Here is a 24178-nt window from a genome sequence, read left to right on the forward strand (position 1 = left end):
CCATCATTGTGTAGAATACTTACCAAGTTTGATATTTTAGAGAAACATTGTTTAAGGGCCTGGAGAAGTCCAGGGAAAGTTAATCTCTAGTTGGTGAAGGACTGGTGATGAAGTACTCCGCTCGCTTACTGTGTCTTCGTCATGATTTCCACAGAGGATGTACAAGAAGATGCTGTTGAAATGATTCATTCTGTCCTCTTCTAGCTAGGACACTGTTTTTCCTCAATCTTTTTACTTTTTCTTCTTCAGATTTTTTAAAAAAATTCAGAGCTATTTTCAAACATTGTTTTTGTTTTAAGCTATAGGAGGTTCAAGTAGGGTTTTTCCCCCCCATTTTTTATTGTTATTATAAAGGTGGTGTACAGGGGCTGGGAAGGTGGCTCAGTGGTAGAGTGCTTGTCTTGCAGGCATGAGGCCCTGGTTTCGATTCCTCAGCACCACATACACAGAAAAAGCTGGAAGTGGCGCTGTGGCTCAAGTGGTAGAGTGCTCACCTTGAGCTGAAGAGCTGAGGGAAAGCGCCTAGGCCCAGAGTTCAGGCTCCATGACCGACAAATAAATGAATAAACAAATAAATAAAGGTGATGTACAGAGGGTTATGGTTTCATAAGTCAGGTAATGAGTACATTTCTTTTTGGACAATGTCACCCCTTCCATCGCTCATTTTTAGCATGGTGTCTAGTGAGTACTACTGCTGTGGTTTTTCAACCTTCATCTCTCCATTTCTGTGTCCTCCTCCCCCCAAAGAGAGATAAATGAACAAACAAGATAAAAAAGCAAAAACAGCAACAAAGAAACCTCTATTTTCATTTTGTGGAATTGATTTTGATAAATATTATTTATGTGATCAAATGCACATAGATATTGTGTCTTTGTGTTCGTTTTCAAACTTTTTTTCTTTTTGGTCAGTTGTGGGGCTTGAACGCTGGGCCTGGACGCTGTGCCTCAGTTCGTCAGCTCATGGCTAGCACTCCACCACTTGAGCCACAGCGCCACTTCCGGTTTTCTGGTAGTTTATTGGAGATAAGAGTTTCCTGGACTTTCCTGCCCAGACTGTCTTTGAACTGCGATCCTCAGATCTCAGCCTCCTGAGTAGGATGACAGGTGTGAGCCACCAGGGCCCCGCTCATCCAGTGCCCAGCTCAAACTTCTTAAATAATTTTATTTTCTTTTGATTATTATCCTTAAATGGTATTACAAAGGAGTTACCATTTAACAAAGCAGTTTATGAATATAATTTTTTTTCTTATAGCTACAAAATTATTTTTTTCAAGTGAAGTCTGCTAGTACAGACGATAGGTAAGAGTTGAGCACATACTGCGGTTGGGCTGAGGATGGTAGGGTAGGCCGCAGTCCTGTGCACTTGCCGCCTATGCGTGGATTTTGGAGGAGCTTTCTCTGGGGAGAACTCGGAGCAGCGTACTTGCAAGCTACCAATTTAGAGACTAGGGACTATTGTTTACCGTTGGGGAATTTTATTTGGTTTTTCTAAGTAAATCATGCCCTGTAGTAGAAGCAGTGTTATTTGGTATTTGTACTGAGTTACTGTGTGCTTTATTTTATCTAGCATTTGGGGTTTTTTTTTTTTGCTTTTTTTTAAAGGTGCCTTTAATATCACATCATGTAAATGTGGTATCACAATTCTAATTTACTCTTATTAAAGAGCAGTGAAATTACAAATTGGACATTTCCAGTAACCAAATGGTATCTTTGTTAGTATCTGTGTTTATCAGTTTTCTGTAGCTGTGACAAAATATCTGACCTAATGTAAGGCAGAAAGGGCTTATTTGAGTTTACTGTTTGAGAGGTTTCAGTCTGTCTTGACAGGAACTACATGAACAGCCATGATGGGAGCGCAGCAGCCCATATCACTGTGGGCAGAGAGAGCCAGAGCCAGAGAGCAAGAGAGCACGCAAGGCTATGTCAGCCAGCCTCTTCCTCCTCCCTTGTTTTCTTTTGTCCAGACTTGTAGCCTGTTGGTGCTGTGTACATTTGTAAAAGGAGTTCACCCCTAGTTGATCCTTTCAGGAAGTATCCTCACAGATACCCAGCAGTATCCTTTAATAATTTCCCAAACATTCTCAATCCAGTCAAGCTTGACAGTTGAAACTAAATGCTGCCCCTCATCCCTCCATGAGCCTCATGGGTGAGGCCATCCTTGGCAAAACTTGAGATCTCATTTCATCAGCTGGGCGTGGAGACATATGCCTGTGATCCCAGCTACTTCAGGAAGTAATAAGTAGGAGGATCCAGGTCCAGGCTAGTGTTGGGGATATGGCTCAAGTGGTACAGTACCTACATAGAAAGCATGAGGCAGTTACTGAGTTCAGCTGTAACACATACTCACACATGCACACACATGCACAAAGGAGTTTTGGAACTTTTCAATTGAAATATTTAATCCCCTCAGATTATATAGTGATTGAGGTCTGATTCTTGACAAGATGAAAACGAAATGAAAAGATAATAGAAGAAACACAACTTATTTATGTATAAAATTTTATATATAAGTTCTAATGTGCTATTGGAGTTAGGACATAGATATTCTAAGGCTAAGAGTTGGAAATCTTCAGTCAAAGTTTACTATTTATTTTAAGGTTAAATGTAATAATATAAATTATTTAACAAACAATACTCAATGAGATCAGTTGTTAAAGTATTTTGTGTTTCAGTTTGAGAACCATTGCTTTTATCTTTTTTCCATATGGGTTTATTGATTTTTATAGTATTCTGAACATTGTATTTTTTCACTCTTTATGTTTATCATGTTGGAGATATAAAATATATATGATGATAAACTATGAAAGTAAAATGCTTAGAATTTTCAGCTTAACATGCATTTATTCATTTTTCAAAGTCCTTATTTTTAGCAGCCTTTTTATATTGTTGCATTATTTACTAGGCAAAATACTGTTAGGAGAAGAAGAAGCTCTGGAAGATGACTCAGAATCAAGATCTGACGTCAGCAGCGCAGCCTTTGCAGGTAGTTTGCTAATGAGTGGCTGGCTGTTGCCCACCATTTCTGTCCTCCTCCTGGCAGAGGGGCAGGGGGACCAGCTCAAGTTGTAGATAATCTAGCTGTTCCTAGAATGTTCATTTTGAATTATATATGACTGTGTGTTCTTGTTCTAAGATATTATAAAGTTGGTTTATCTTCCCTGAGCCTAAATCTTTTTGAGTAGCGGATGGATGTAATGTGGGTGGTTTTACTGTGTAATCTTACCCAAAAGAATATTTTTAGATGAATGAAAACCAAGTCGTTTTTGGGAAGAAAAATCTGAAAAATGCCAGTGGCAATTATTTATTGATTGATTGAAATTAAATATTTTTCCTGATTACACAAATCAAAAAGTTAACAAAAAATTTACACCTGTATGTTGATGGTATATAAAATTCAAGTTTCAAGTTGCACGCTGGAGTAACTACTGCCTCCAGCTTGATTTTGTTTCTTTGAAGTGATTTTCTTTTTATGTCAGGTTTTTTTTGTCTTAAACTGGAATTTGAAAACTGATCTAGAAAATCCTTGAGCAGGGAGGAAGGCATGTTCCCCTCCACACAACCATACCACCCACCCCCCCCAACCCCCCACCCCCCGCTCCCGACTTTCCTGTGTCTGTCACCTCTTGCTCTGAGTCCTGCTGAGGTGGCTTTCAGATTGTCCTCATCCTGTGTATTGGTCTCGCAAGGCTGGAATAGTTACTTGAGCTTTGATCTTTGAGATTTGTACTTGAGCTTTGATCTTTGAGATTTGTACAGCATTTTAAAAAGGCACGTTTTAGTTTTTATTTTAACCATGTAGTTGTTTAAAAATGCAATTTTTATTTTTATTTTGCACCGCTTTAGTTCCTTAGCGGATTTGACAAATGCATGTTTCTCTGTGTTCAGCCTCAGTGAAGGGTGAGATCGGTGGAGAGCTGGCTGCCTCTCCGGGGGTCCCCGCTCCTGGGTCTGTGGGTCATGACATCATTACGGAGCAGCCTCGGTCACAGCACACGCTGCAGGCAGACTCTGTGGACCTCTCTGGCTGTGACTTGACTAGTGCTGCCACCGATGGAGATGAGGAGGACATCTTGAGCCACAGCTCCAGCCAGATCAGTGCAGTTCCATCTGACCCTGCTCTGGACCTAAATGATGGGACCCAGGCCTCCTCACCTATCAGTGACAGCTCCCAGACCACCACTGAAGGGCCTGACTCAGCCGTGACACCCTCCGACAGTTCTGAAATTGTAAGTTGGCAAATGAATGGGTTCTTGTGCAGCCGAGCCTGCCAGCTCCCCATGCTCATTCCTCAAGGCCTAGCCTGGGCCTTCCTGCTGATTTTTCTCATGCTGTCTGCCAATACCGATGTAATGATAATAATTTTCCAATTATTATTTAAAAAGTTTGTGTGTGTGTGTGTGTGCGCGCGCTGGTCCTGGACCTTGAACTCTGGTGCTACGTACTGTCTCTGAGCTTTTTTTTTTTTTTTTTTTTTTTGGTTGGTCATGGGGCTTGAACTCTGGGCCTGGGCGCTGTCCCTCAGCTCTTTAGCTCACTGCTAGCACTCTACCACTTGAGCCACAGCGCCACACCTGGCTTTTTCTACTTATGTGGTGCTGAGGAATCGAACCCAGGGCCTTATGCATGCAAGGCAAGCACTCTACCTCTGAGCTACCTTCCCAGTCCTGTCCCTGAGCTTTGTTAATGTTGAGCCATCGCTCCATTTCTACCTTTTTTTTGCTGGTGGTTAATTGGAGATAAGGGTCTTGCCAACTTTCCTGCCTGGCTGGTTTTGAACTGTGATGCTCAGATCTCAGTCTAGCTAGGATTATAGGTGTGAGCCACCAGCACCCTGCAGCCATCTCATATTATTAACAAAGAGCTTGATCTTGTCTGTTCACTGAAGGAAACAGCTTATTGTCTTTAGTGTAGAACATGGCAGTAAAAAATAGGGTTTGTTGATTATATGTCCTGAGTACATGGTATCTTTTTTTTGGTAGTACTAGGTTTTGAATTCATGGCCTCTTCCTAGACTGGAGCTTTATCCCTTGAGCCATTCCTCCAGTCTTGTTTTTTGTTCATTGGTTTTAACGTAGCGTCTCCCTCCTACCTGGGTGACAGAATTCTGTGTTTTCCCATAATTGCTGGGATCCTAGGTGTGCACCATGTCCTCTCGCTCCCCTCTGTGCATGTGGATACTCAAGGGCTTTTTCAAGACTGGTTGACACCGTACCACTTGAACTGCAACTCCACAACTCCAGTTCTAGCTTTTTGCTAGTTAGACATATAAGTCTCTCAGATTTATCTGCCTGGGCTGGCACAATGCTCAGATTTCAGCCTCTTGCATAGCTAGGATTATCAGCATGAACCACTAATACCTGGCTTGAGTTTTGTTTTCAAATGAGGAACATAGAGAATGATTTTCTTAAATGATATGATAGAATTGTTTTCATAATACTTAGTTGAGAGTCATCACTCATCTTTTTAGGTAAATTACACAATTGCATGTGAGACATCTTGCAATATTGAATCATAATCAAGGCTTTTGGCTGAACATATGAAATAGTGTCCCAAGTTTTGTGGAGACAATCTATTATATTGTTAGGTTTTTTAAAAATATCCTTGTCTTCATTTCTGATTTACAATACAAGTTGTTGAAAAAATTATTTTTTATTTTTGTCTTTTGAATGAGAGCCTCACTATTAGACCAGGCTGGCCTTGAACTCATGTTCTTCCTGCCTCTCCTTCCTGAGTGCTAAATTATAGGTTTCTATCACAATGCCTTGTGTGGCCTTTTTCTTCTATAGCATTTTCTAGACTTAAGTTTCTTTAAAATTCTTAGAGCTAAGCTTTTCATAACATAGTTGTGATGTGTGGCCAGTCCAGCTCTTAAGAGTTGTACATATGCACCAAGTGCGATAAGTAAAATGGTCTTTGTCTTTTGTACGTATCACAAGCCTTGAGTGTTTGCCTTGTCCCTGATGATCACAATTCTGAGTGTTCACAGCTGCCCTCACTGTGGTAGGTGTTAGATGGTGCTGACAGCCAGTGCCCCAGCATGCAGCTCGGCCAGCCGCAGGAGGACGAGGGAGCTGAGTGTGTTCTTCCTGGTGGAGACTCGAGTGCTTTCAGAAATTCCTCCCTGGGTAAGGCGATTTGGCATGCTGCAAAATGGTCTGTGTTCTTTTCATCTTAGGACATCTTGATTTCATCTTCACTTTCTAGAAGAAACCTTTTCATTCTTTGATTTGTGAGTTGTAACTAGACTAATTTATGTATGGTTGCACTTGATCTAAATCCTTTATTTTTACATTCTTTTTGGGGAAATGTGCACTGTACTTTAATTGGAAACCTGTCGATCTCACTTTCTCTTTTTAAAGCACTTCAGAAGGTACAGTTATTGGAGAGCATGGGTCACAGCAGGCAGCTTTCTGACAGCAGTGTCGATAAATTTGTGTCAAGAGATGAAGCACCTGAACCAGGCGACACAGAGACCAAGGTGAGTGCCCTGGGCCCGGCCTGTGTTGACTCAGCGTTCTGATGCCCGTTGCAGCCCCTGTCCTCTGTAGCCCTTGTTTACTGCTGCTCAGCACTGGCTCTGCCCGTCTCCCTCCCACTCGCCTGGCTTGCCCACTCTTCCACCTCTCTGGGAACTACTACCCAGATGTTAAAGATGGCTGACTTCTGACTCCGTTAAAAACCCTCCCCAACAGATCTGGCCTGCACTGAGCTGTGCCTTGCCTGATCTCTTAGATACGGTGAAGTATTTAAAATATCTCTTGTATATCATTTGTCTTTGTCATGCAATTGTACTGTCTTTCCAGTTATTCTTAAATTCCTCGAGGACAAGGAATGTGTCTTATAGTTTTTTTTTTTTTTTTTTTTTTTTTGGTGGTTGTGGGGCTTGAACTCTGGGCCTGGGCGCTTGTCCCTCAGCTCTTCAGCTCAAGGCGAGCGCTCTACCACTTGAGCTACAGCGCCACTTCCGGTTTTCTAGTGGTTTATTGGAGATAGGAGTCTCACGGTCTCTCCTGCCCGGGCTGGCTTTGAACCGCGATCCTCAGATCTCAGCCTCCTGAGTAGCTAGGATTACAGGCGTGAGCCACCGGCGCCCGGCTTGTGTCTTATAGTTTAATTCCATCTGTCACAAATACTGGGGCTTGAACTCAGGGCCTGGGTGCTGTTCCTGAACTTCTTTTTTTTTTTGTCGGTCGTGGGGCTTGAACTCTGGGCCTGGGCGCTGTCCTTCAGCTCTTCAGCTCAAGGCGAGCGCTCTACCACTTGAGCTACAGCGCCACTTCCGGTTTTCTGGTGGTTTATTGGAGATAGGAGTCTCACAGTCTCTCCTGCCCGGGCTGGCTTTGAACCGCGATCCTCAGATCTCAGCCTCCTGAGTAGCTAGGATTACAGGCGTGAGCCACCGGTGCCCGGCTGTTCCTGAACTTCTTTTGCTCAAGGCTAGCACTCTACCACTTGAGCCACAGTGGCACGTTTGGCTTTTTCTGTGTATTTGGTACTGAGAAGTCAAATCCAGGTCTTAATGCATGCTAGGCAAGCACTCTACCACTAAGCCACATTCCCAGCCCTCACAACTGCATTTTTTTACTTCCTCTCTCCTATGTTTCTAACCTCAGGCTTCTCTGTGTTTCTGCTTCGCTATGAGTATTTTCATCTTGTCCTGTGGAAACCATAATCTGAGAAGCCTCTACTAAGTACATGTCTTGGTGCTTCCTTTTCTAGTGTGCTCTCCCTGTGCACTGAGCTCATCCCCTTCCCCAGTCCTGTGACCCTGTGGCCCTGTGCTGTAGTGCTCTGATTCGTCAGATTCTGCTCAGCTTCCCAGCAACTGACATTGCTCATTCTGTTGAATAAACTAATGAATAGATGTATTGACCTTTGTCTTGGTAGTGCTAGTTTGAACTCGAAGCACTGTACTTGCTAGGTGAGTGAACAACCCCTTGAGTCACACCACCATCTTTTTTGAGGTAGGGTTTTGTTGTTTTGTCTAGGCTAGGATCTGTGATCCTCCTACTTTTGTCTTCTGAGTACCTGCGATTACAGGTCTGTATTTATTGGCTCTTTGATTGAAAGAAAAACAAGTGTTTCCCTCTCTGTTCTAGCCTTGCCGAATCAAAGGTGATATCGGACACTCTACTGATGATGATTCTGCTCCTCTGGTCCATTGTGTTCGCCTTTTATCGGCATCATTCTTGTTAACTGGGAAAAAGAATGGTAAGCACAGGAAGTCAGGTACAGATGAGGAGGAAGTACAGTTGAGGAGATGTTGGAGGTTTTAGAGGCCAATTTGGAGTTCAGTTTTTGTTTCGTTATCAATGTAGCTTTGCTTACCCCTATCTGATGGGAGAAGGGAGGAAACGATGGAGGCAGGCAGTGAGTAGGATCTAGTTTTGTTTATTTGAAAGGCTGAAGCTGATGTGGGTGATTTCTTTGCAGCCCTGGTTCCAGACAGAGACGTGAGGGTCAGTGTTAAGGCTCTGGCCCTCAGCTGTGTTGGAGCAGCCGTGGCCCTTCATCCGGAGTCTTTTTTCAGCAGACTTTATAAAGCACCCCTTGCTCCCATGGATTACCCTGGTAGGTTCTTCAGATTTAAATCATTACTTAAAAGAGATTTATTTCAGGTGGTCTTAGATTTTGTTTTAGATTTAGAACAAAAAGTATTTTGAGTGGATTTGTGTATTTGGACTGTGTTGTGGCTCTCCATGGACATACAGAAGGCACTCTTCTTAGTTTCCTGGTCCCCTTTAGATGTTGTGTTTATAGGTGAAACTGTAAAATACAAACTAGAACTCTGGGAGTCATAGAGTGGCTTACACACATACACTATGTACACCGTACTGTACCTCACTCTCAGCTGGTCGGAGGTTAGTGGAGCTACAGTGCATAGAGCCACGGCAGGGCCTCTCTCCTGTCATCATGGGGTAGAAGTTATCTTCTACCTTCTCTTTCTCTTCTTTTGGATTGGAGAGTAAATTTGTGCGTTTAAATTATTTGTTAAGTAAGTAAGCAAGTAGCGAGTTGAGGTTCTTCCATCTTTGTTTTAAAATAAAATTTGGAGGTTGGATTATTGTCTGGCAACCTGGAATTACAATCCCTCAAATCAAATGGATCTCTTGAGAGATCAGTAATAAGATGAATCCAGAACCCTTAACCCCCCCCCCCTTTTTTTTTAACCACTTGGGTTTTTATGGTCTAATCACTTACATATTTGGAATGCTGTTTTTCTCCTTTCTGAGAATTAAGCATTTGAAGTAGAAAGTTGGTGGTACAGTGACTGCGTGCTATGTTTCCACAGAGGAGCAGTATGTCTCAGACATCTTGAACTATATTGATCATGGAGACCCACAGGTCAGAGGAGCCACTGCCATTCTCTGTGGGACACTCATCTGCTCCATCCTCAGCCGCTCCCGCTTCCATGTGGGGGACTGGCTTGGCACCATCAGAGTCCTAACAGGTAATGGACACTTCAGTGGTGCTTTTTCTGGTTAGTGTTCCATCGTTTAATTTCAGTGAAAATGTTTATTGCTTATTCTCCTGGTCAGGAAATAGATTTTCTTTGGCAGACTGCATTCCTTTGCTGAGGAAAACTTTGAAGGATGAGTCTTCTGTTACCTGTAAGCTGGCCTGTACAGCTGTGAGGGTGAGTGCTGTGTCTCCTGTGACTTTCTTTGACCAGTGGACTTTTTACTGTTGTTACTGTTAAAATTGGAGTGTAAGAGGAAGTATTTCTTTATCTTCTAAAACAAAACAATGACATGTGTACACGCCAGTTCTGTTTTAGAAGACATTGCCAAGAACACTAAAGCTTAAGTAAACTTTTTAAAATTCATTGAATATTTTTTAAATACATACTTCTCCTAAAGAATATGTTTGGAATTACACCATGCTATTATTAAATGCAAAAGCCATTGAATAACAAAATAAAATTCTGTAGTAAGCCAATACATAAAATGTGGAATAAATTAAGCCATAAGGATTATATAATCAACCTGCTTTTTTTTTTTTTTTTTTTGGTGCTGATACTGGGACCTGAACTTGGGGCCTTAGCGCTGTCCCTTAGCTTGTCTGCTCAAGACTAGCCTCTACTACTTGAGTCACAGACTCGCTTTCAGTGTTTTGGTGGTTGACTGGATATAAGAGTCTCATAGACTTTCCAGTGTGGGCAGGCTTCAAACTTTAATCCTCAGATCTCAGCCTCCTGAGTAGCTAGGATTACAGATGTGAGCTACCAGTGCCTGGATGTTTGAACCTAGTTTTTAATTTTTAAATATAATTTTATTGTTATTATTAAGGTGTTGCACAGAAGGGTTACCATTTTGTAAGTCAGGTAATGAATGTTTTTACTACTTTTGGACAATGTTATCCCTTTCTTGATTTTACTGAAATATGTTTATTTTGCTAGTCCTGGGGCTTGAACTCAGGGCCTGGGCACTGTCCCTGAGCTTCTTTTGCTTAAGGCTAGCACTCTACCACTTGAGCCACAGCACCACTTCCAGCTTTTTCTATTTATGTGGAACTGAGGAATCAAACAGTGCTTCATGCATGCTAGGGCACATTCCCATCCCCTCTTGCCATTTAAAAATCATAAAACAGAGTTGGTGTCGGTAGCTCACACACCTCTAATCCTAGCTACTCAGGAGCTGAGCTCTGAGTTTTGTGGCTCAAAGCCAGCCAGGGTAGGAAAGTTTGAGACTTTTATCTATAATTAATCACAAAATAAACAGAAGTAGAGCTATGGCTTATGTGGTAGAATGCCAGCATTGAGTGAAAAAGCTCAGGGACAGTGGCCCAGGCCCTGAGTTCAAGCTCTAGTAGCAACAAACAACAACACAATTTCAAAAGAGGTGTAGTTGTAAGAGTGCTATTGTAAGACCACCTACAACGGTTGCCGTGAGGCTGTGCAGGGGCTAATCCTCCCACCTTGGCCTGTGGGTCCTGCTTTTCAGCACTGTGTCATGAGTCTCTGCAGCAGCAGCTACAGTGACCTGGGATTACAGCTGCTCATTGATGTGCTGTCTCTGAGGAATAGCCCCTACTGGCTGCTGAGGACAGAGCTGTTGGAGACTCTTGCTGAGATTGACTTCAGGTAAGTGAATACAGTTTAAATTCAGAGGCTCAAATAGAAAGTCAAAGTTCCTGGGATTGTTTGTAGCTATTGAGTGTTTTGTCATTAGAAACCTCAATAGTTCAGGCAGAGGGCTGTGATTTTCATCCTTCACGGTAGCCCTTTTTTGAACTTTGCCCTGTGCTTGGGCGTTCTAAATGAGAACTAGGGTTTTCTGGTAGTCTTGAGTTACGTTTTCTAGGTGCAGGAATAAAAGAGCTCTGGGTTTTTTTCACTTTTGTCTTAAACTTTTAAGAATTGTAGACTTTTATCAATGCTGCTTGTTTATAATGTACTATTATTGTATTTCTGAATTTAAGGGAATTAGCTTATTTGCATTTTTTGCAATTAAAAAAATTTCTGTTGTGTTTCAACTTTAATTTTCTCAGAATAGGTTTAGTTGAGGTGCTTTCTTTTAACAATTTATCTCAGAGGGGAAATCACATACCTTTGTAATCCAGGTCATTTGTTTTGTTTTGTTTTCTTGAGGTAATAGAGATGGAGTCCAGGGCTTTATACTTGTTTGGCAATGACTGCTACTGAGCAGCATTCCCAGTCTTGAGGGGCGGGGTGGGGAGGTGTTTTTGTTTATTTGATTCTAAAGCTAGGATGAGCCCTGTTCCATTCTGAGAACAGTTCTTACTGTACCTGCAGGGAGGGCCGTGGAGCAAGGTGCCTGGTCCCTTGGTGGGCGGGATAGTTTGCAGTGGGCCTCCTTCCTCAGGAAGTGGTTGAATTCACTTTTGGGGCAGTCTTGGAGTCTTTGAAAGAGTAGATGAGCACTTTGATGAAAAGCCATTTATTAAGCACTGTCTTGGTGAGTCTGAAATTGTGGAAGGAATGTAAATCAGCCTTTCTTAAGTACACTTTTAGATCTGCCATTTCAAGGAATGGCTGCCTCTGGAGACTGGGTGGACAGCCTTTGTGTCCCAGCTTCCAGGGCCGCAGCTCGCTCGGAGGGCTTGCTGAGTGACTGAGTGACTTCATTGTTGAATATGTTCTTTTGTTAGGCTGGTGAGCTTTTTGGAGGCAAAAGCAGAAAGCTTGCACAGAGGGGCTCATCATTACACAGGGGTAAGCAGCTCATTCTTGGAGACCTTGCCCTACCTTCCAGGAACCTGAGTGTTGGTGGGACCTTCCTAGTGTGTGAAACTTCCGTAATGGTGTTGTTGTGTTTTTAGATACATTTAGCAGTTGTTACAAAAGTTGTGACTTTTTGGTATAGACTTAAGATTAGTTATCTCAGGCTTTTCCTCACTAGCTTTCTATAATATCTCACCTGAAATGTGGTCAGATACAGAGATTATGTTTATCTTTATTATCTGCCTCTCTAAAGCTTTTAAAACTGCAAGAACGAGTCCTCAATAATGTGGTAATCTATTTGCTTGGGGATGAAGACCCCAGGGTGCGACATGTTGCTGCAGCTTCATTAGTAAGGTATTTACCAGTATTTTCTCTCTTCCTGCCTGTTTGTATTTGAAGTATAAATGGCGTGATGGTGGGAAGGGTGGGTGGAATTCAGAGGCTCTCGGGAGGTATCCCTGAGTCTTTTCAGCCATTCTGCTCTTTACCATAAGAATCTAAAATGATACTTAGAAAAACAAACTACTAACCTTTTATTGTAAAAGTGATTTTTCATTGTCAAAATTTTGGAATATGCAGAGTGGCAGTAGGAAAGGAATAAAAATCAATCGCCTTCAGTTTTGCTGCCTGGAGGTAATTGCTATTGGCAATGGGAAAGGATTTAGGGTAGCCAGCTGCCTGGAGGGAGAGGGTAAAGCATGGGCGTGTTCACTGTGCTTTCTGAGTAAATCAGCCTTGCTCTCCTGGTAGGTTGGTTCCAAAGCTGTTTTATAAATGTGACCAAGGACAGGCAGATCCCGTAGTGGCTGTGGCAAGAGATCAAAGTGGTGTTTACCTGAAGCTGCTCATGCACGAGACACAGCCTCCGTCGCACTTCTCTGTCAGCACCATTACCAGGTATACTGCCCGTGTGCCCCAACTTCGTTGGCACAATAGGCTTCTTCTGATGCCTGCTTTCTCCTTTCTGAAAACAGAAGGCTTTAATTCTGGATATTGTAGCTCATCTTTCTTTGACAGGCTATTTATCTTCTTCAGGTGTTGTCAAACCACCACTGTGGTTTGTTGTCATACCACCACTCTGGTTAATTAAGCCCTGTCTGAAGAGTGACGTCATCACTTGTTGTAATGACAGCTTCATTTTTGTGTGGGACTGTCAATCTGAACACTTGTCCATTGAAAATTCACACTGTTTTAGTGTCCCTTCTAAAGTGAGTGGCTCTGTCGAGAGCATGCCTGGTAATGTTTAGGTGGGCAGATGACTGAAGTGTCTATCTATGTGGGGGCACCTAGCTCAGTGATGTGCAGCAGTGCTTCTGGGCGGGTGCTCTGCTGCTTCAGCCACGCAGCTAGCACTTTTTGCCATGGTTCTTTTGACATATGGCCCCTTGACAGTCACCTGTACTTAGTGTCTGTATAGTAGTCATAGTTAACCAGTAGGTTTTGCCATGCTTCTCACTTAGGAAAAGATGTCAGATTCTCCTTAGTTTTTTTTTTTTTTTTTTTTTTTTTTTTGTCGGTCGTGGGGCTTGAACTCTGGGCCTGGGCGCTGTCCCTCAGCTCTTCAGCTCAAGGCAAGCGCTCTACCACTTGAGCTACAGCGCCACTTCCGGTTTTCTGGTGGTTTATTGGAGATAGGAGTCTCACGGTTTCTCCTGCCCGGGCTGGCTTTGAACCGCGATCCTCAGATCTCAGCCTCCTGAGTAGCTAGGATTACAGGCGTGAGCCACCAGCGCCCGGCTGATTCTCCTTAGTTTTGTTGCTGAGTTTATCTGGACAGAACACTGAGGAACACAAAAGTGAATCAAATGTGAACTCCATATGGGCCTGATTTAAACCCCTGGAGAATTAGAATCTGTAAAGGTAGAGGTAGACAGGGTGGCACAGATGGAATATGGAAGAAGTGCCTTGCGACTTCAGTAGTAGTGATCTGGATGCTCAGAACATGCAGGGGTCTTCACAAGAAGCAGCGGGCCGGGGATGTGGCCCCAGAGCTGTCGTGCAGGTTGGGGGAGGAGGGCACCTAGTGGAAAAAGAGGGGTATCAGATTTATTTCCACACATGGTTTTCTTTTCCTCACTTCCTCTGTTTCTTATGTTTTCCCCCGCCATCTCTACCCTTTCCTTCTCTTTGCAGTGCTAGGGGTCGTAGGGCTTTGTGCTAGACAAACACTACCACTAAACTATATCCTCAACCCTATTTCCTGTTTCTAGACTTCAATGTTATACTTTTTTTTTTTTTTTGGTCAGTTGTGGGGCTTGAACTCAGAGCCTGGGCGCTGTCCCTGAGCCTCTTTGTGCTTAAGGCTAGCATTCTACCATTTCAGCCACAGCACTACTTCCAGTTTTTGAGTGATTAATTGGAGATAAGAGTCTCCCACGGACTTTTCTGACTGGCTTTGAACCACGATCCTCAGATCTCAGCTTCCTGAGTAGGATTACAGGTGTGAGCCACCATCACTTGGCTTACAGTCTTTTAAGTGTAATTTGATCTTAAGACAATGTTGTATGCTTTAAGAGTACATTTTAAGTCTTGTATTTTTCTTACTAGAATATATAGAGGTTATAGCTTACTACCAAGCATAACAGATGTCACCATGGAAAATAACCTGTCAAGAGTTATTGCTGCAGTTTCTCATGAGCTGATCACATCAACCACTAGGGCACTCACAGTAAGTCTTCTTGGTTGGGCTTAAGGAGGTTGATTTTAAGTAGTTCTGTGAAAATCCACATGCATGGTCACAGGAGATGGTGTGTGGGCACTCTTCTGAGGCTTGCTAAAGAACTGTGTTTATCAACAGAATCGAAACTAGTACAGACTCATTAGAAACTAGCTCAGTCACTTTTAGAAGACAAAATAGAAACTCTATAATCTGAATGAGAAATGCAGCATCTCTAGTACAATTAACTCAGAGATCTGGTAATTATACTAAAGGGTAAATCAGAAATACAAAGATTATTATATAATGTAATCATATCATGATTTCAAGTTGGACTCTATGTCTAAAAGCTAAGAGTGATTAAATTTCATATATTAACACATTGTACATTTATTAATATGATCCTTTGGAGAATTTTTAATGATATGGGGAGCTATAATATTAATTCTTAATGTTGAAAGAAAAAAGGTAAACTACAAAACCATGCTAGGGTTGTTTACAGTTGGATCTCAAGTATGAAAAATAACTGCTGGCTCCTATTCCCTGGGTGTCATCACCCTTTTATTACCATGTATGGCAGTTGTCTAGCTGTATCTTAAATTATCAGTGTGTCCTTTGGTTGGGTGAATGTCTTGTGGTCATGCAGAGCTCTCAGTTTTCTTTCTGTTGTACTATTTATAAAAGGTAAAATGAGGTTTAATTTGGTCAATATGTTGTGTTGTTTGGGTGATTTTTTTTCTTTCTCTCTCTCTCTCTTTGGTAGTTTGGATGCTGTGAAGCTTTGTGTCTTCTTTCTGCATCTTTTCCAGTTTGTGTCTGGAGTTTAGGTTGGCATTGTGGGTATGTATTTTCCCCAGCCTGTCATTGTCTGATACTACATGGACAAGCACAATTACTGGGATGAGCTATAAGGCTGTACTTTAGGAACTCTTGCATGTTATGTTAGGAGTTACCATTAAATAATAATTTTCCTCTAGTAAATAGCCTGCTGGCATCTGGGAAAGTGTTTTGTCTCTTGTGCAGCATTAAGAAGTAAGCCTCCATCTGTGTGCTGGTTATGGGATTTTGATGACTTCTGTCATGCTTGACAGTAGATATGCAGACGTCTGTGACTCCGTGTATGGATTATATTCTTTTTTATTTTTAAAAAAATTTTTCCATTATGGAGTTTGAATTCAGGGCCGGGGCGTTGTCCTTGAGCCTCTGTGCTCAAGGGTAGTGCTCTACCACAGCTCCATTTCTGATTTTTGAGTTGTTATTTGGAGATAAGAGTCTCATGGGGACTTTTCTGCCCGGGCTGGCTTTGAACCATGATCTTCAGATCTCAGCCTCCTAAGTAGCTAAGATTACAGGCATGAGCCACCAGTGCCTGGCTAGATTGTATACTTAATATACAACATTGCTTTCCTTTTCTCACAAATAGAGACTGCACAACTGTAGGTTTTAGTTAGAGGTCCAGCACTAGACTTTGACTTAGGTCAAAGTAAAAACAAAATCAAAACACAAAGGAAGTTAGAAAGTCATCAGAATAACCACATAGTGCTACTTCTCTTAATCAGATCTATTACTTGGTTTGATTTCTCAAATAGTTTTTAGGTACTTCACAGAAAGGGTGTTAGTTGTTTAGCAGTAGTAAAATGAACTTCTGAGCTGGTGTGAAATGCATCTGACATGCTTTCTCCTGAGACTTTGCTTGAAACTCCTTGTCATTTTACCTTGTAAATGCCTCCTTCCAGAGCGCCCCCACTCAGCGCCTCTGACGACTCTAGAAAAAGCTGTACCGTGGGGATGGCCACCATGATTCTCACCTTGCTCTCGTCAGCTTGGTTCCCATTGGATCTCTCAGCCCATCAAGACGCCTTGGTTTTGGCTGGAAACTTGCTTGCAGGTACCAAGTTGAAGTAGAGTCTCCAGGACTTTTATCTCTGATTACCTTCTTGGGGAGAAGGGAGGGGGCACACACAAGGGAAAATAATTGTTGGTCATTTTCCAGGATAGCTGGTTCCTTCATTCCAGATATCTCAGATGTTGCTGGCATATGTGAATATGTGCAGTGGCAGCTGTTCTGGGCTGTGTGTTGCTGGAGAGCAGCATTTTCCCAGTCCAGCCCCTTAGTGAGGCCAAGCTCCTTTGAGCTCAGTATGGTCCTGGCTATCATGTACCAGGAATTATCTGACACCTTTGGAGCATTAGAGCCTATGTATGGGCTTCATTTTCCAGTTGATTGCCGACTGACAGAAGAGTCATACAAACTAGTACAGTAGCAGCACAGGGTAGGTATAGATTAGACACATCAGGTGAGGCATTGCACATGTGAGGGTGTGGAGATGCAAAAGTGTGGCTGCAGGGGAGTGGAAGTCACAGAGTGCAGGGATGAGAATGGAGGATGCACCAGCCAGGATGGCCAAGTCCACTGAAGCTATGGTGAAGGGACACCAGTTCCCTGTAAGGAATCTGGGCTGGTTCTGTTCACCACCCGCAGAATTCATGGAAGCTACAACCAGTAGTTAGATTTGTGTTCTAAAAGGATCACGCAACTTAATTCAGTACAGGCTGGAGGAGAAGATGAGGAAGATCAGTTAGTAGATTAACTGACATTCTGACCAGAATTACCATCTTGGTTCAGCTTCTGTTTAAGTAATTTGGGATTAGAGGGAAGTGATTCAAAGAATGAAAGAGGCAGAGTTACTGAGCTTTAGTCTGCAACTGAGCCTGGGTTTTTGTAGAAGTTGGAACACAGTTGGAGGCATCTGTTGAGCGTCAGGTACAGAGATCCAGCGGTCTGTCACTAGATAGGTGAGGAACTTGTGTTTTCAACAAGCAGCTTCCTTCCCCTCCACTGGAAAAGGGGGAGTAATGTGTGTGCCTGTGTCACAGCCAGTGCCCCCAAGTCTCTGAGAAGTTCATGGACCTCTGAAGAAGAAGCCAACCCAACAGCCACCAGACAAGAGGAGGTGTGGCCAGCGTTAGGTGACCGGACACTGGTGCCCATGGTCGAGCAGCTCTTCTCCCACCTGCTGAAGGTGATCAATATCTGTGCTCACGTCTTGGATGATGTGACTCCGGGGCCAGCAATTAAGGTAACTTCTTCTTCAAGGCAGCCCTGGCGACTGGGCTTCCAGAACACCTTGCTTTAGCCATCCTTTCCTTTTCCTCACTCACTTTTGCTGTAAGTAAACCATGTCACACATATCCTGATGCTTCATTTAACATCAAAACTATGGTTATTTATTTTAAAAGGCTTTTATCTCTGATTACCGTCTGGGGGGGGGGGAAGAGGGGCACACACAAGGGAAAATAATTGTTGGTCATTTTCCAGGATAGCTGGTTCCTTCATTCCAGATATCTCAGATGTTGCTGGCATATGTGAATGTGTGCAGTGGCAGCTGTTCTGGGCTGTGTGTTGCTGGAGAGCAGCATTTTCCCAGTCCAGCCCCTTAGTGAGGCCAAGCCTCTTTGAGCTCAGTATGGTCCTGGCTATCATGTACCAGAAAAGTCCCTGTGAGACTCTTATATCCAAATAACCACTCAAAAATCAGAAATGGGAAGTGGCGCTGTGGCTCCAGTGGTAGATCACTAGCCTTGAGCTGAAGAGCTGAGGGACAGCGCCCAGGCTCAGAGTTCAAGCCACACAACTGACCAAAAAAAAAAAAAAATCAACACTGAGGATTGTGGTTCAAAACCAGCCCAGGCAGGAACATTTGTGAGGCTCTTATCTCCAATTAACCACCAGAAAACCAGAAGTGGTGCTATGGCTCAGGTGGTAGAGCACTTGTCTTGAGCTGAAGAGCTCAGGGACAGCGCCCAGGCCCAGAGTTCAAGCCACACGACCGACCAAAAAAAAAAAAAAAAAAAAAGAACACTAAAACAAATGTTAAAGTATTCACACAATGAACTTCACAGATTTACCAGTTCACTTACAGTTACATGTGATTCTTCTCTTTTCTGTGTCTTTCATCTTTTTTTATTTTTCAGATCTCAGCCTCCTGAGTAGCTAGGATTACAGGCGTAAGCCACTACACCTAGCATTGTGTCTTTCATCTTTAAACCATTCTATCTTTTGGTTCTCTTCTTCTGCAATGCCTTCTGAAAATTCAGTCTCCCATCCCAACATCTAGCCTTTACCCCTTCTCAGACACCTTTAGAATGAGGTTTCTCGGGCCTTGTACAGCTGGACTCTGACCCTCTACTTCATCTCTCTTTAACCTCTGCTAGCCTGATTTCTGCTATCACGCCCCACACACTCTTCCTGCCAGTATCATGTCTCCAGGACTCTTCTCTATCTCTTTCCTTCTTCCCACTTCAGCCTCTGAGCATTCGCTCTAGTCTGTCTCTTGTGTTTCCTTCAACCCCCCCCAGCACTGCCTTGTTCAGTTTTTCCTCCCCACTGTTAAAGCTCTGTCTTGGGTCATCTTCTCTTACTACTGTCTGGACCATCCATGTCGAGTAGAGCTTCTGATGTCAGTGGATGTAGTCTGTGTCCATGGCAGCTGCAGCAGCATCACTAACCACACAGGATTCATGAGCTCTTCAAAGTGGCTAGTGTGTCTTCTGAACTTAAAGCTTGTTCAATTTTCATTAAGTCTGAATGTAAATAGCCACCTAGTGGTAGTGTCTCAGCAGTGGACAGGACAGTCTGGAGTTGCAGACACGTGTGCCCAGTGGACTTCCGCATGGTGCTTCTGTTTGGTTGATCGTAGATGTGTTGACCATGGTGAACTGAGCTTCTAATCCCCTCCCCATGTCTGTGCCTGTGCCTCTTCCCTCACTTTGTATTTTTTTAGCCAGAGATAGGAGCCGTGATAGCTCTTCATTCTGGGTCAGCAAATCCTTTATTTTTCCTATTAAATACCTTGCAAGGGGGTGGGGGGCTGGGGGGGGGTGGAGATGGGAAGGGATGGGAAGGGGAGGCAACAATACTTGATAAGAAATGCACTCATTACCTTGTCCATATAATTGTAACACCTCTGAACGGTATTTTCACAATAAAAATAAAAATAAATACCTTGCAAAAAAACTCATATGTATACTTACATGTATTCATGTAAATATACACATCCCTGACCATATCCTTTTCTCCTTTTCTTTCTCTCAGTTTGTTCTGAATAGACTGATGTAGTATTTCTATTTTGCCTAGTTTTGGAAATAATATTAATAATATAGTTTACATATTACATAATTCAAATATACAATTCTTTCTTTTTCTTTTTTTTGCAAGTCCTGGGGCTTGAACTCAAGGTCTGGGCACTATCCCTGAGCTTCTTTTGCTCAAGGCTAGCATTCTACCACTTGAGCCACAGTGCCACTTCCGTTTTTTTCTGTTTAAATGTTACTGAGGAAGTGAACCCAGGGCTTCATGCATGCTAGGGAAGAACTCTACCACGAAGCCACATTCCCAGCCTCTATGACAAATTTTTTTTGTCAGTCATGGGGCTTGAACGCAGGGCCTGGGTGTGCACGTCCTTGAACTCTTTTGCTCAAGGCTAGTGCTCTAGCACTTAAGTCACAGCACTACTTCCACAATTCATTTTCTTTTAAAGTATGACATAGAGTTGTTATCACCACAGTCAACTTTAGACTCCCAAAAGAAGCCTGCACTTTTCCCCCCAAACCTTCTCTGCCCCTGGCTCCAAGCAGTCAGCCGTTGATCTGCTTTCTGTCTTTGGAAGCCTCTTCTGTACAGTCCTACAGATGGGCTCATGCTCTCGGGGGCCTTGTGACAGACCCTCTCACCTAGCCTCTGTAGTCCAGTCCTTCCTGTTCCCTCTGCCCATTCCCATAGACATTTACTATGGCCATTTGCCCAGGGTGACATCCTTACAGATGAAGTTCGGTCTTCGTTTGAGTTGCCATCACAAAATGGCATATCCTGAGTGGCATGGTTCTGGGGCTAGAAGTCAGATCAAGGTGCTGACAGATATTTTCTTCTGTTTGGGCCCATTCTCTCATAGAACTATCTTCTTACAGTGTCTTCGTGGGGCTTGAACTCTGGGCTTGGGCGCTGTCCTTGCACTCTTCAACTGAAGGTGAGCGCTCTACCGCTTGAGCTACAGCGCCACTTCCGGTTTTCTAGTGGTTTATTGGAGATAAGAGTCTCACGGACTTTCCTGCCTGGGCTGGCTTTGAACGGCGATCTTCAGATCTCAGCCTCCTGAGTAGCTAGGATTATAGGCGTGAGCCACCGGCGCCCGGCTGGTTTCTTTTTTAAGAACTAATTCCCGGAAGTGGCGCTGTAGCTCAAGTGGTAGAGCGCTCGCCTTGAGCTGAAGAGCTAAGGGACAACGCCCAGGCCCAGAGTTCAAGCCCCACGACCGACAAAAAAAAAAAAAGAAAAAAAAAAAAGAACTAATTCCCTTTATGAGGGTCCCACTCACATGGCCTCATCTCCAATTGCCCACTTCCTAATATATTATCTTAGAGGTTAAGTTTCAACAGCTCAGTGGCAGGGACATTGTGTGGGCACTTTGTTACGGTTGGGGAGAAAGTGAGTAGCAGAGCAAGGACTAGAAGTGCGGCTCTGTCATTTCCACTCTGTCCGTGCTGGCTGCCACCTCTGGCATGGGAGCTGGATAGTCTATATTCACTCACGGAGGGGAAAGAATGTGGCTATGTCTGTACTTGCTGGCTCCTGGCTGTGCTGCTTGTTAACTGTGACCTTGAGTGAGTCACTTGAAAAGTGACATTTAAAACAGGATCATGTCCTGTGCATGTCCTGGCTTATATAGAATAGCCCAATTGCCTACTATTAGAGGGGTGCTGGTGGCCTCCAGTCCTTGCCATAGCCCAAGAACCCTGTGCATCTGCAACACATTCACCATGCAGCTGTGAAGAAGTTTTGGGCTTCACCTACCAGGTGCAACCTGTTGTGTGGATGAGTACAGGCATTTGTAGCTCAGAGCTCTGTTAAAGACAGGCTTAAAGAACAAGATGGGTTGTATGGTTAGCGCTTTTCACTATATGGCAAAACCGTATATGAGTCATTTTAGTTCCCATTGTCTGTTGGCCATACTCCTACCTCATTTTTGTTTTCTGTTTCAGGCAGCCTTGCCTTCTCTAGCAAACCCCCCTTCCCTAAGTCCCATCCGGCGAAAGGGGAAGGAGAGAGAACCAGGAGAACAGGCATCTGTTCCACCGAGTCCCAAGAAAGGCAATGAGGCCAATACAGGTAAGGAACACCTGCTGGGTAGGGAGGGACAGGCGCTGTCTGTGCGGCGGAAGGGTGGGACTTAAGCTTACCCTCCTGTTGAAATCCATAGAATACTTGGTGCTGTACGGAAATCTAGTACCTAGCAAGGAAGTCAATGGGAGTTCTCTGAATTGCTTCAGTTAATAAACGTGCTATTTGTCAGCAGCACACTCTTTGGTCTTAGCATCTATAAGTGTTACTTACTGAAAAGCAGTCACTCTTGCCTGTAAGTCATCTGGCTGTGGCAATGGAGGTAGCTGTGATTTCACTAGAGGAGGTAGTATGGATAGCCTGGAGTGTGTGTGTAGAGCTGATTGTGGTTTGGTAGGGATTTTGGAGTAGGAAATAGAATTTGCATTTAGAAGAGACAACAAATGTGGGAGCTGACTATGTGGTACCTATTTGAAAAACAGACTGCTAAAGAAAGGGGTAAAGTCAGCTGCAAAAGACTAGAAAATTCACAGATGTTGGAAGGGGCTTCAGTACCTGGGAAAAGGTCAGAGAAAAGGTGCCAGACTTTTGACATTGCGGGAAGAACTGGATCCAGTCTGTACAGTTCTTATTGGGCATGGGCAGAGTGGTTCTGGGATTGATTACAGGCATTCAGTCAACAAACTGATGCCTAAAACCAGCCAGCATTCATCCAGTAAACAGATCCCAGTGGACACACTTATGCCTTCTAAAGCAATCAAGCAAATGAAACCAACGAGAACAGCCAGTGCTCTTTTTACTATCTTATGTTACTTTTCAGGCCTCAGGCTCTGATTTGTTAGTCAGTTTCTCATTCCACTTAATCAGGAAGATAGAGGTGAGATTCGAACTTTTTTTTTTTTTTTTTTTTTGGTCGGTTATAGGGCCTGAACTCTGGGCCTGGGCGCTGTCCCTCAGCTCTTCAGCTCAAGGCTAGCGCTCTACCACTTGAGCCATAGCACCACTTCTGGCTTTTACCGCTTATGTGGTGCTAAGGAATCAAACCCAGGGCCTCATGCCTGCAAGACAAGCACTCTACTACTGAGCCACCTTCCCAGTCCTCGAACTCGTTTTTTCTTTTTCTTTTTTATTTTTTTTGTCCTGTCGTGGGGCCTGATCTCTGGGCCTGGGCGCTGTCCCTCAGCTCTTCAGTTCAAGGCTAGCGCTCTACCACTTGAGTCACAGTGCCACTTCCAGGTTTTTTTGTTTTGTTTTTGTTTTTTTTTGCTTATGTGGTGCTGAGGAATCGAACCCAGGGCCTCAGGCATGGAAGGCAAGCGCTCTACCACTGAGCCAACTTCCCAGCCCCCGAACTTGTTTTTTCTAGAACACTTAAAAATCATATTACCAGGGGCTGGAAAGGTGGCTCAGTGGGAGAGTGCTTGCCCCCCATGCATGAGGCCCTGGGTTTGATTCCTCAGCACCACATAAGAAGAAAAGGCCGGAAATGGCTCTGTGGCTCAAGTGGTAGAGCGCTCGCCTTGAGCTAAATAGCTGAGAGACAGCGCCCAGGCCCAGAGTTCAGGCCCCACGACCGACCAAAAAAGAATCATATTATCAGTAATTCTTGTTAACTTGGGCAGGTTTTTTTCTTTAATCTAAACATTTATTTTTTGTATACTTTTGAAGCCTCTCGACAATCAGATTCCTCAGGCCCTGTCACAGCAAGTAAATCTTCCTCAGTGGGCAGTTTCTACCATCTCCCATCCTACCTCAGACTGCATGATGTCCTGAAGGCCACTCACGCCAACTACAAGGTACCAAATGTGTGGCTACTTTGATGTGTCTAATGGGTTTTTGGTCTTTTTCTTAGGATTTGAACTATATATGTATGGACATACTGTTAGAGATATGAATTATGATTGTTTTTACCAAGTTTGTCTTTCAGCTTGGCTTATGGTAGCTTTACCGATATTTCCAGATACTTACAGATCTGGGATTTTTATAGTAGGGAAGTGATTTCTTATGGTTTATGGACTTCTCAAAACAGCTGGTGTTCATATGCAAGTGGGAGACCCTGAGGCTTGGTGTGTTGGGTGTGCACCCTTGAGGCTCACCACAGCCTCTTTCTTAGGCCATTCAGCCAGGTTACAGGGATCTCATGTAGCTCTGTATGCAGGTTTCCTCTGCTTCGCCCTCTGGGGTGCACATCACAGGGCAGCAGCGTGCAGGTCTCCCTCAT

At 43.6% G+C, this 24178-nt stretch overlaps 1 protein-coding gene across 2 annotated transcripts in view; it reads left to right on the forward strand.

The window, feature by feature from the left end:
- Htt (huntingtin) overlaps positions 1-24178 on the forward strand; it is a 122788-nt gene that overhangs the window by 37106 nt on the left and 61504 nt on the right. For both annotated transcript variants that reach the window (XM_070021755.1, XM_070021756.1), the window contains exons 11-28: positions 2903-2983; positions 3886-4226; positions 6005-6125; positions 6360-6478; positions 8100-8211; positions 8434-8571; positions 9293-9451; positions 9540-9637; positions 10944-11083; positions 12112-12175; positions 12438-12538; positions 12935-13081; positions 14732-14852; positions 15604-15680; positions 16577-16728; positions 17718-17920; positions 21879-22005; positions 23626-23753. In XM_070021755.1, coding sequence (XP_069877856.1) covers positions 2903-2983; positions 3886-4226; positions 6005-6125; positions 6360-6478; positions 8100-8211; positions 8434-8571; positions 9293-9451; positions 9540-9637; positions 10944-11083; positions 12112-12175; positions 12438-12538; positions 12935-13081; positions 14732-14852; positions 15604-15680; positions 16577-16728; positions 17718-17920; positions 21879-22005; positions 23626-23753 — 2429 coding nt within the window. The remainder of the gene's footprint in view (positions 1-2902; positions 2984-3885; positions 4227-6004; positions 6126-6359; positions 6479-8099; positions 8212-8433; positions 8572-9292; positions 9452-9539; positions 9638-10943; positions 11084-12111; positions 12176-12437; positions 12539-12934; positions 13082-14731; positions 14853-15603; positions 15681-16576; positions 16729-17717; positions 17921-21878; positions 22006-23625; positions 23754-24178) is intronic.

This window comes from Dipodomys merriami, unplaced genomic scaffold (genome assembly GCF_024711535.1).
Source record: "Dipodomys merriami isolate MVZ:Mamm:240054 unplaced genomic scaffold, mDipMer1.0.p SCAF_143, whole genome shotgun sequence".
NCBI classification, from domain to species: Eukaryota; Metazoa; Chordata; class Mammalia; order Rodentia; family Heteromyidae; genus Dipodomys; species Dipodomys merriami.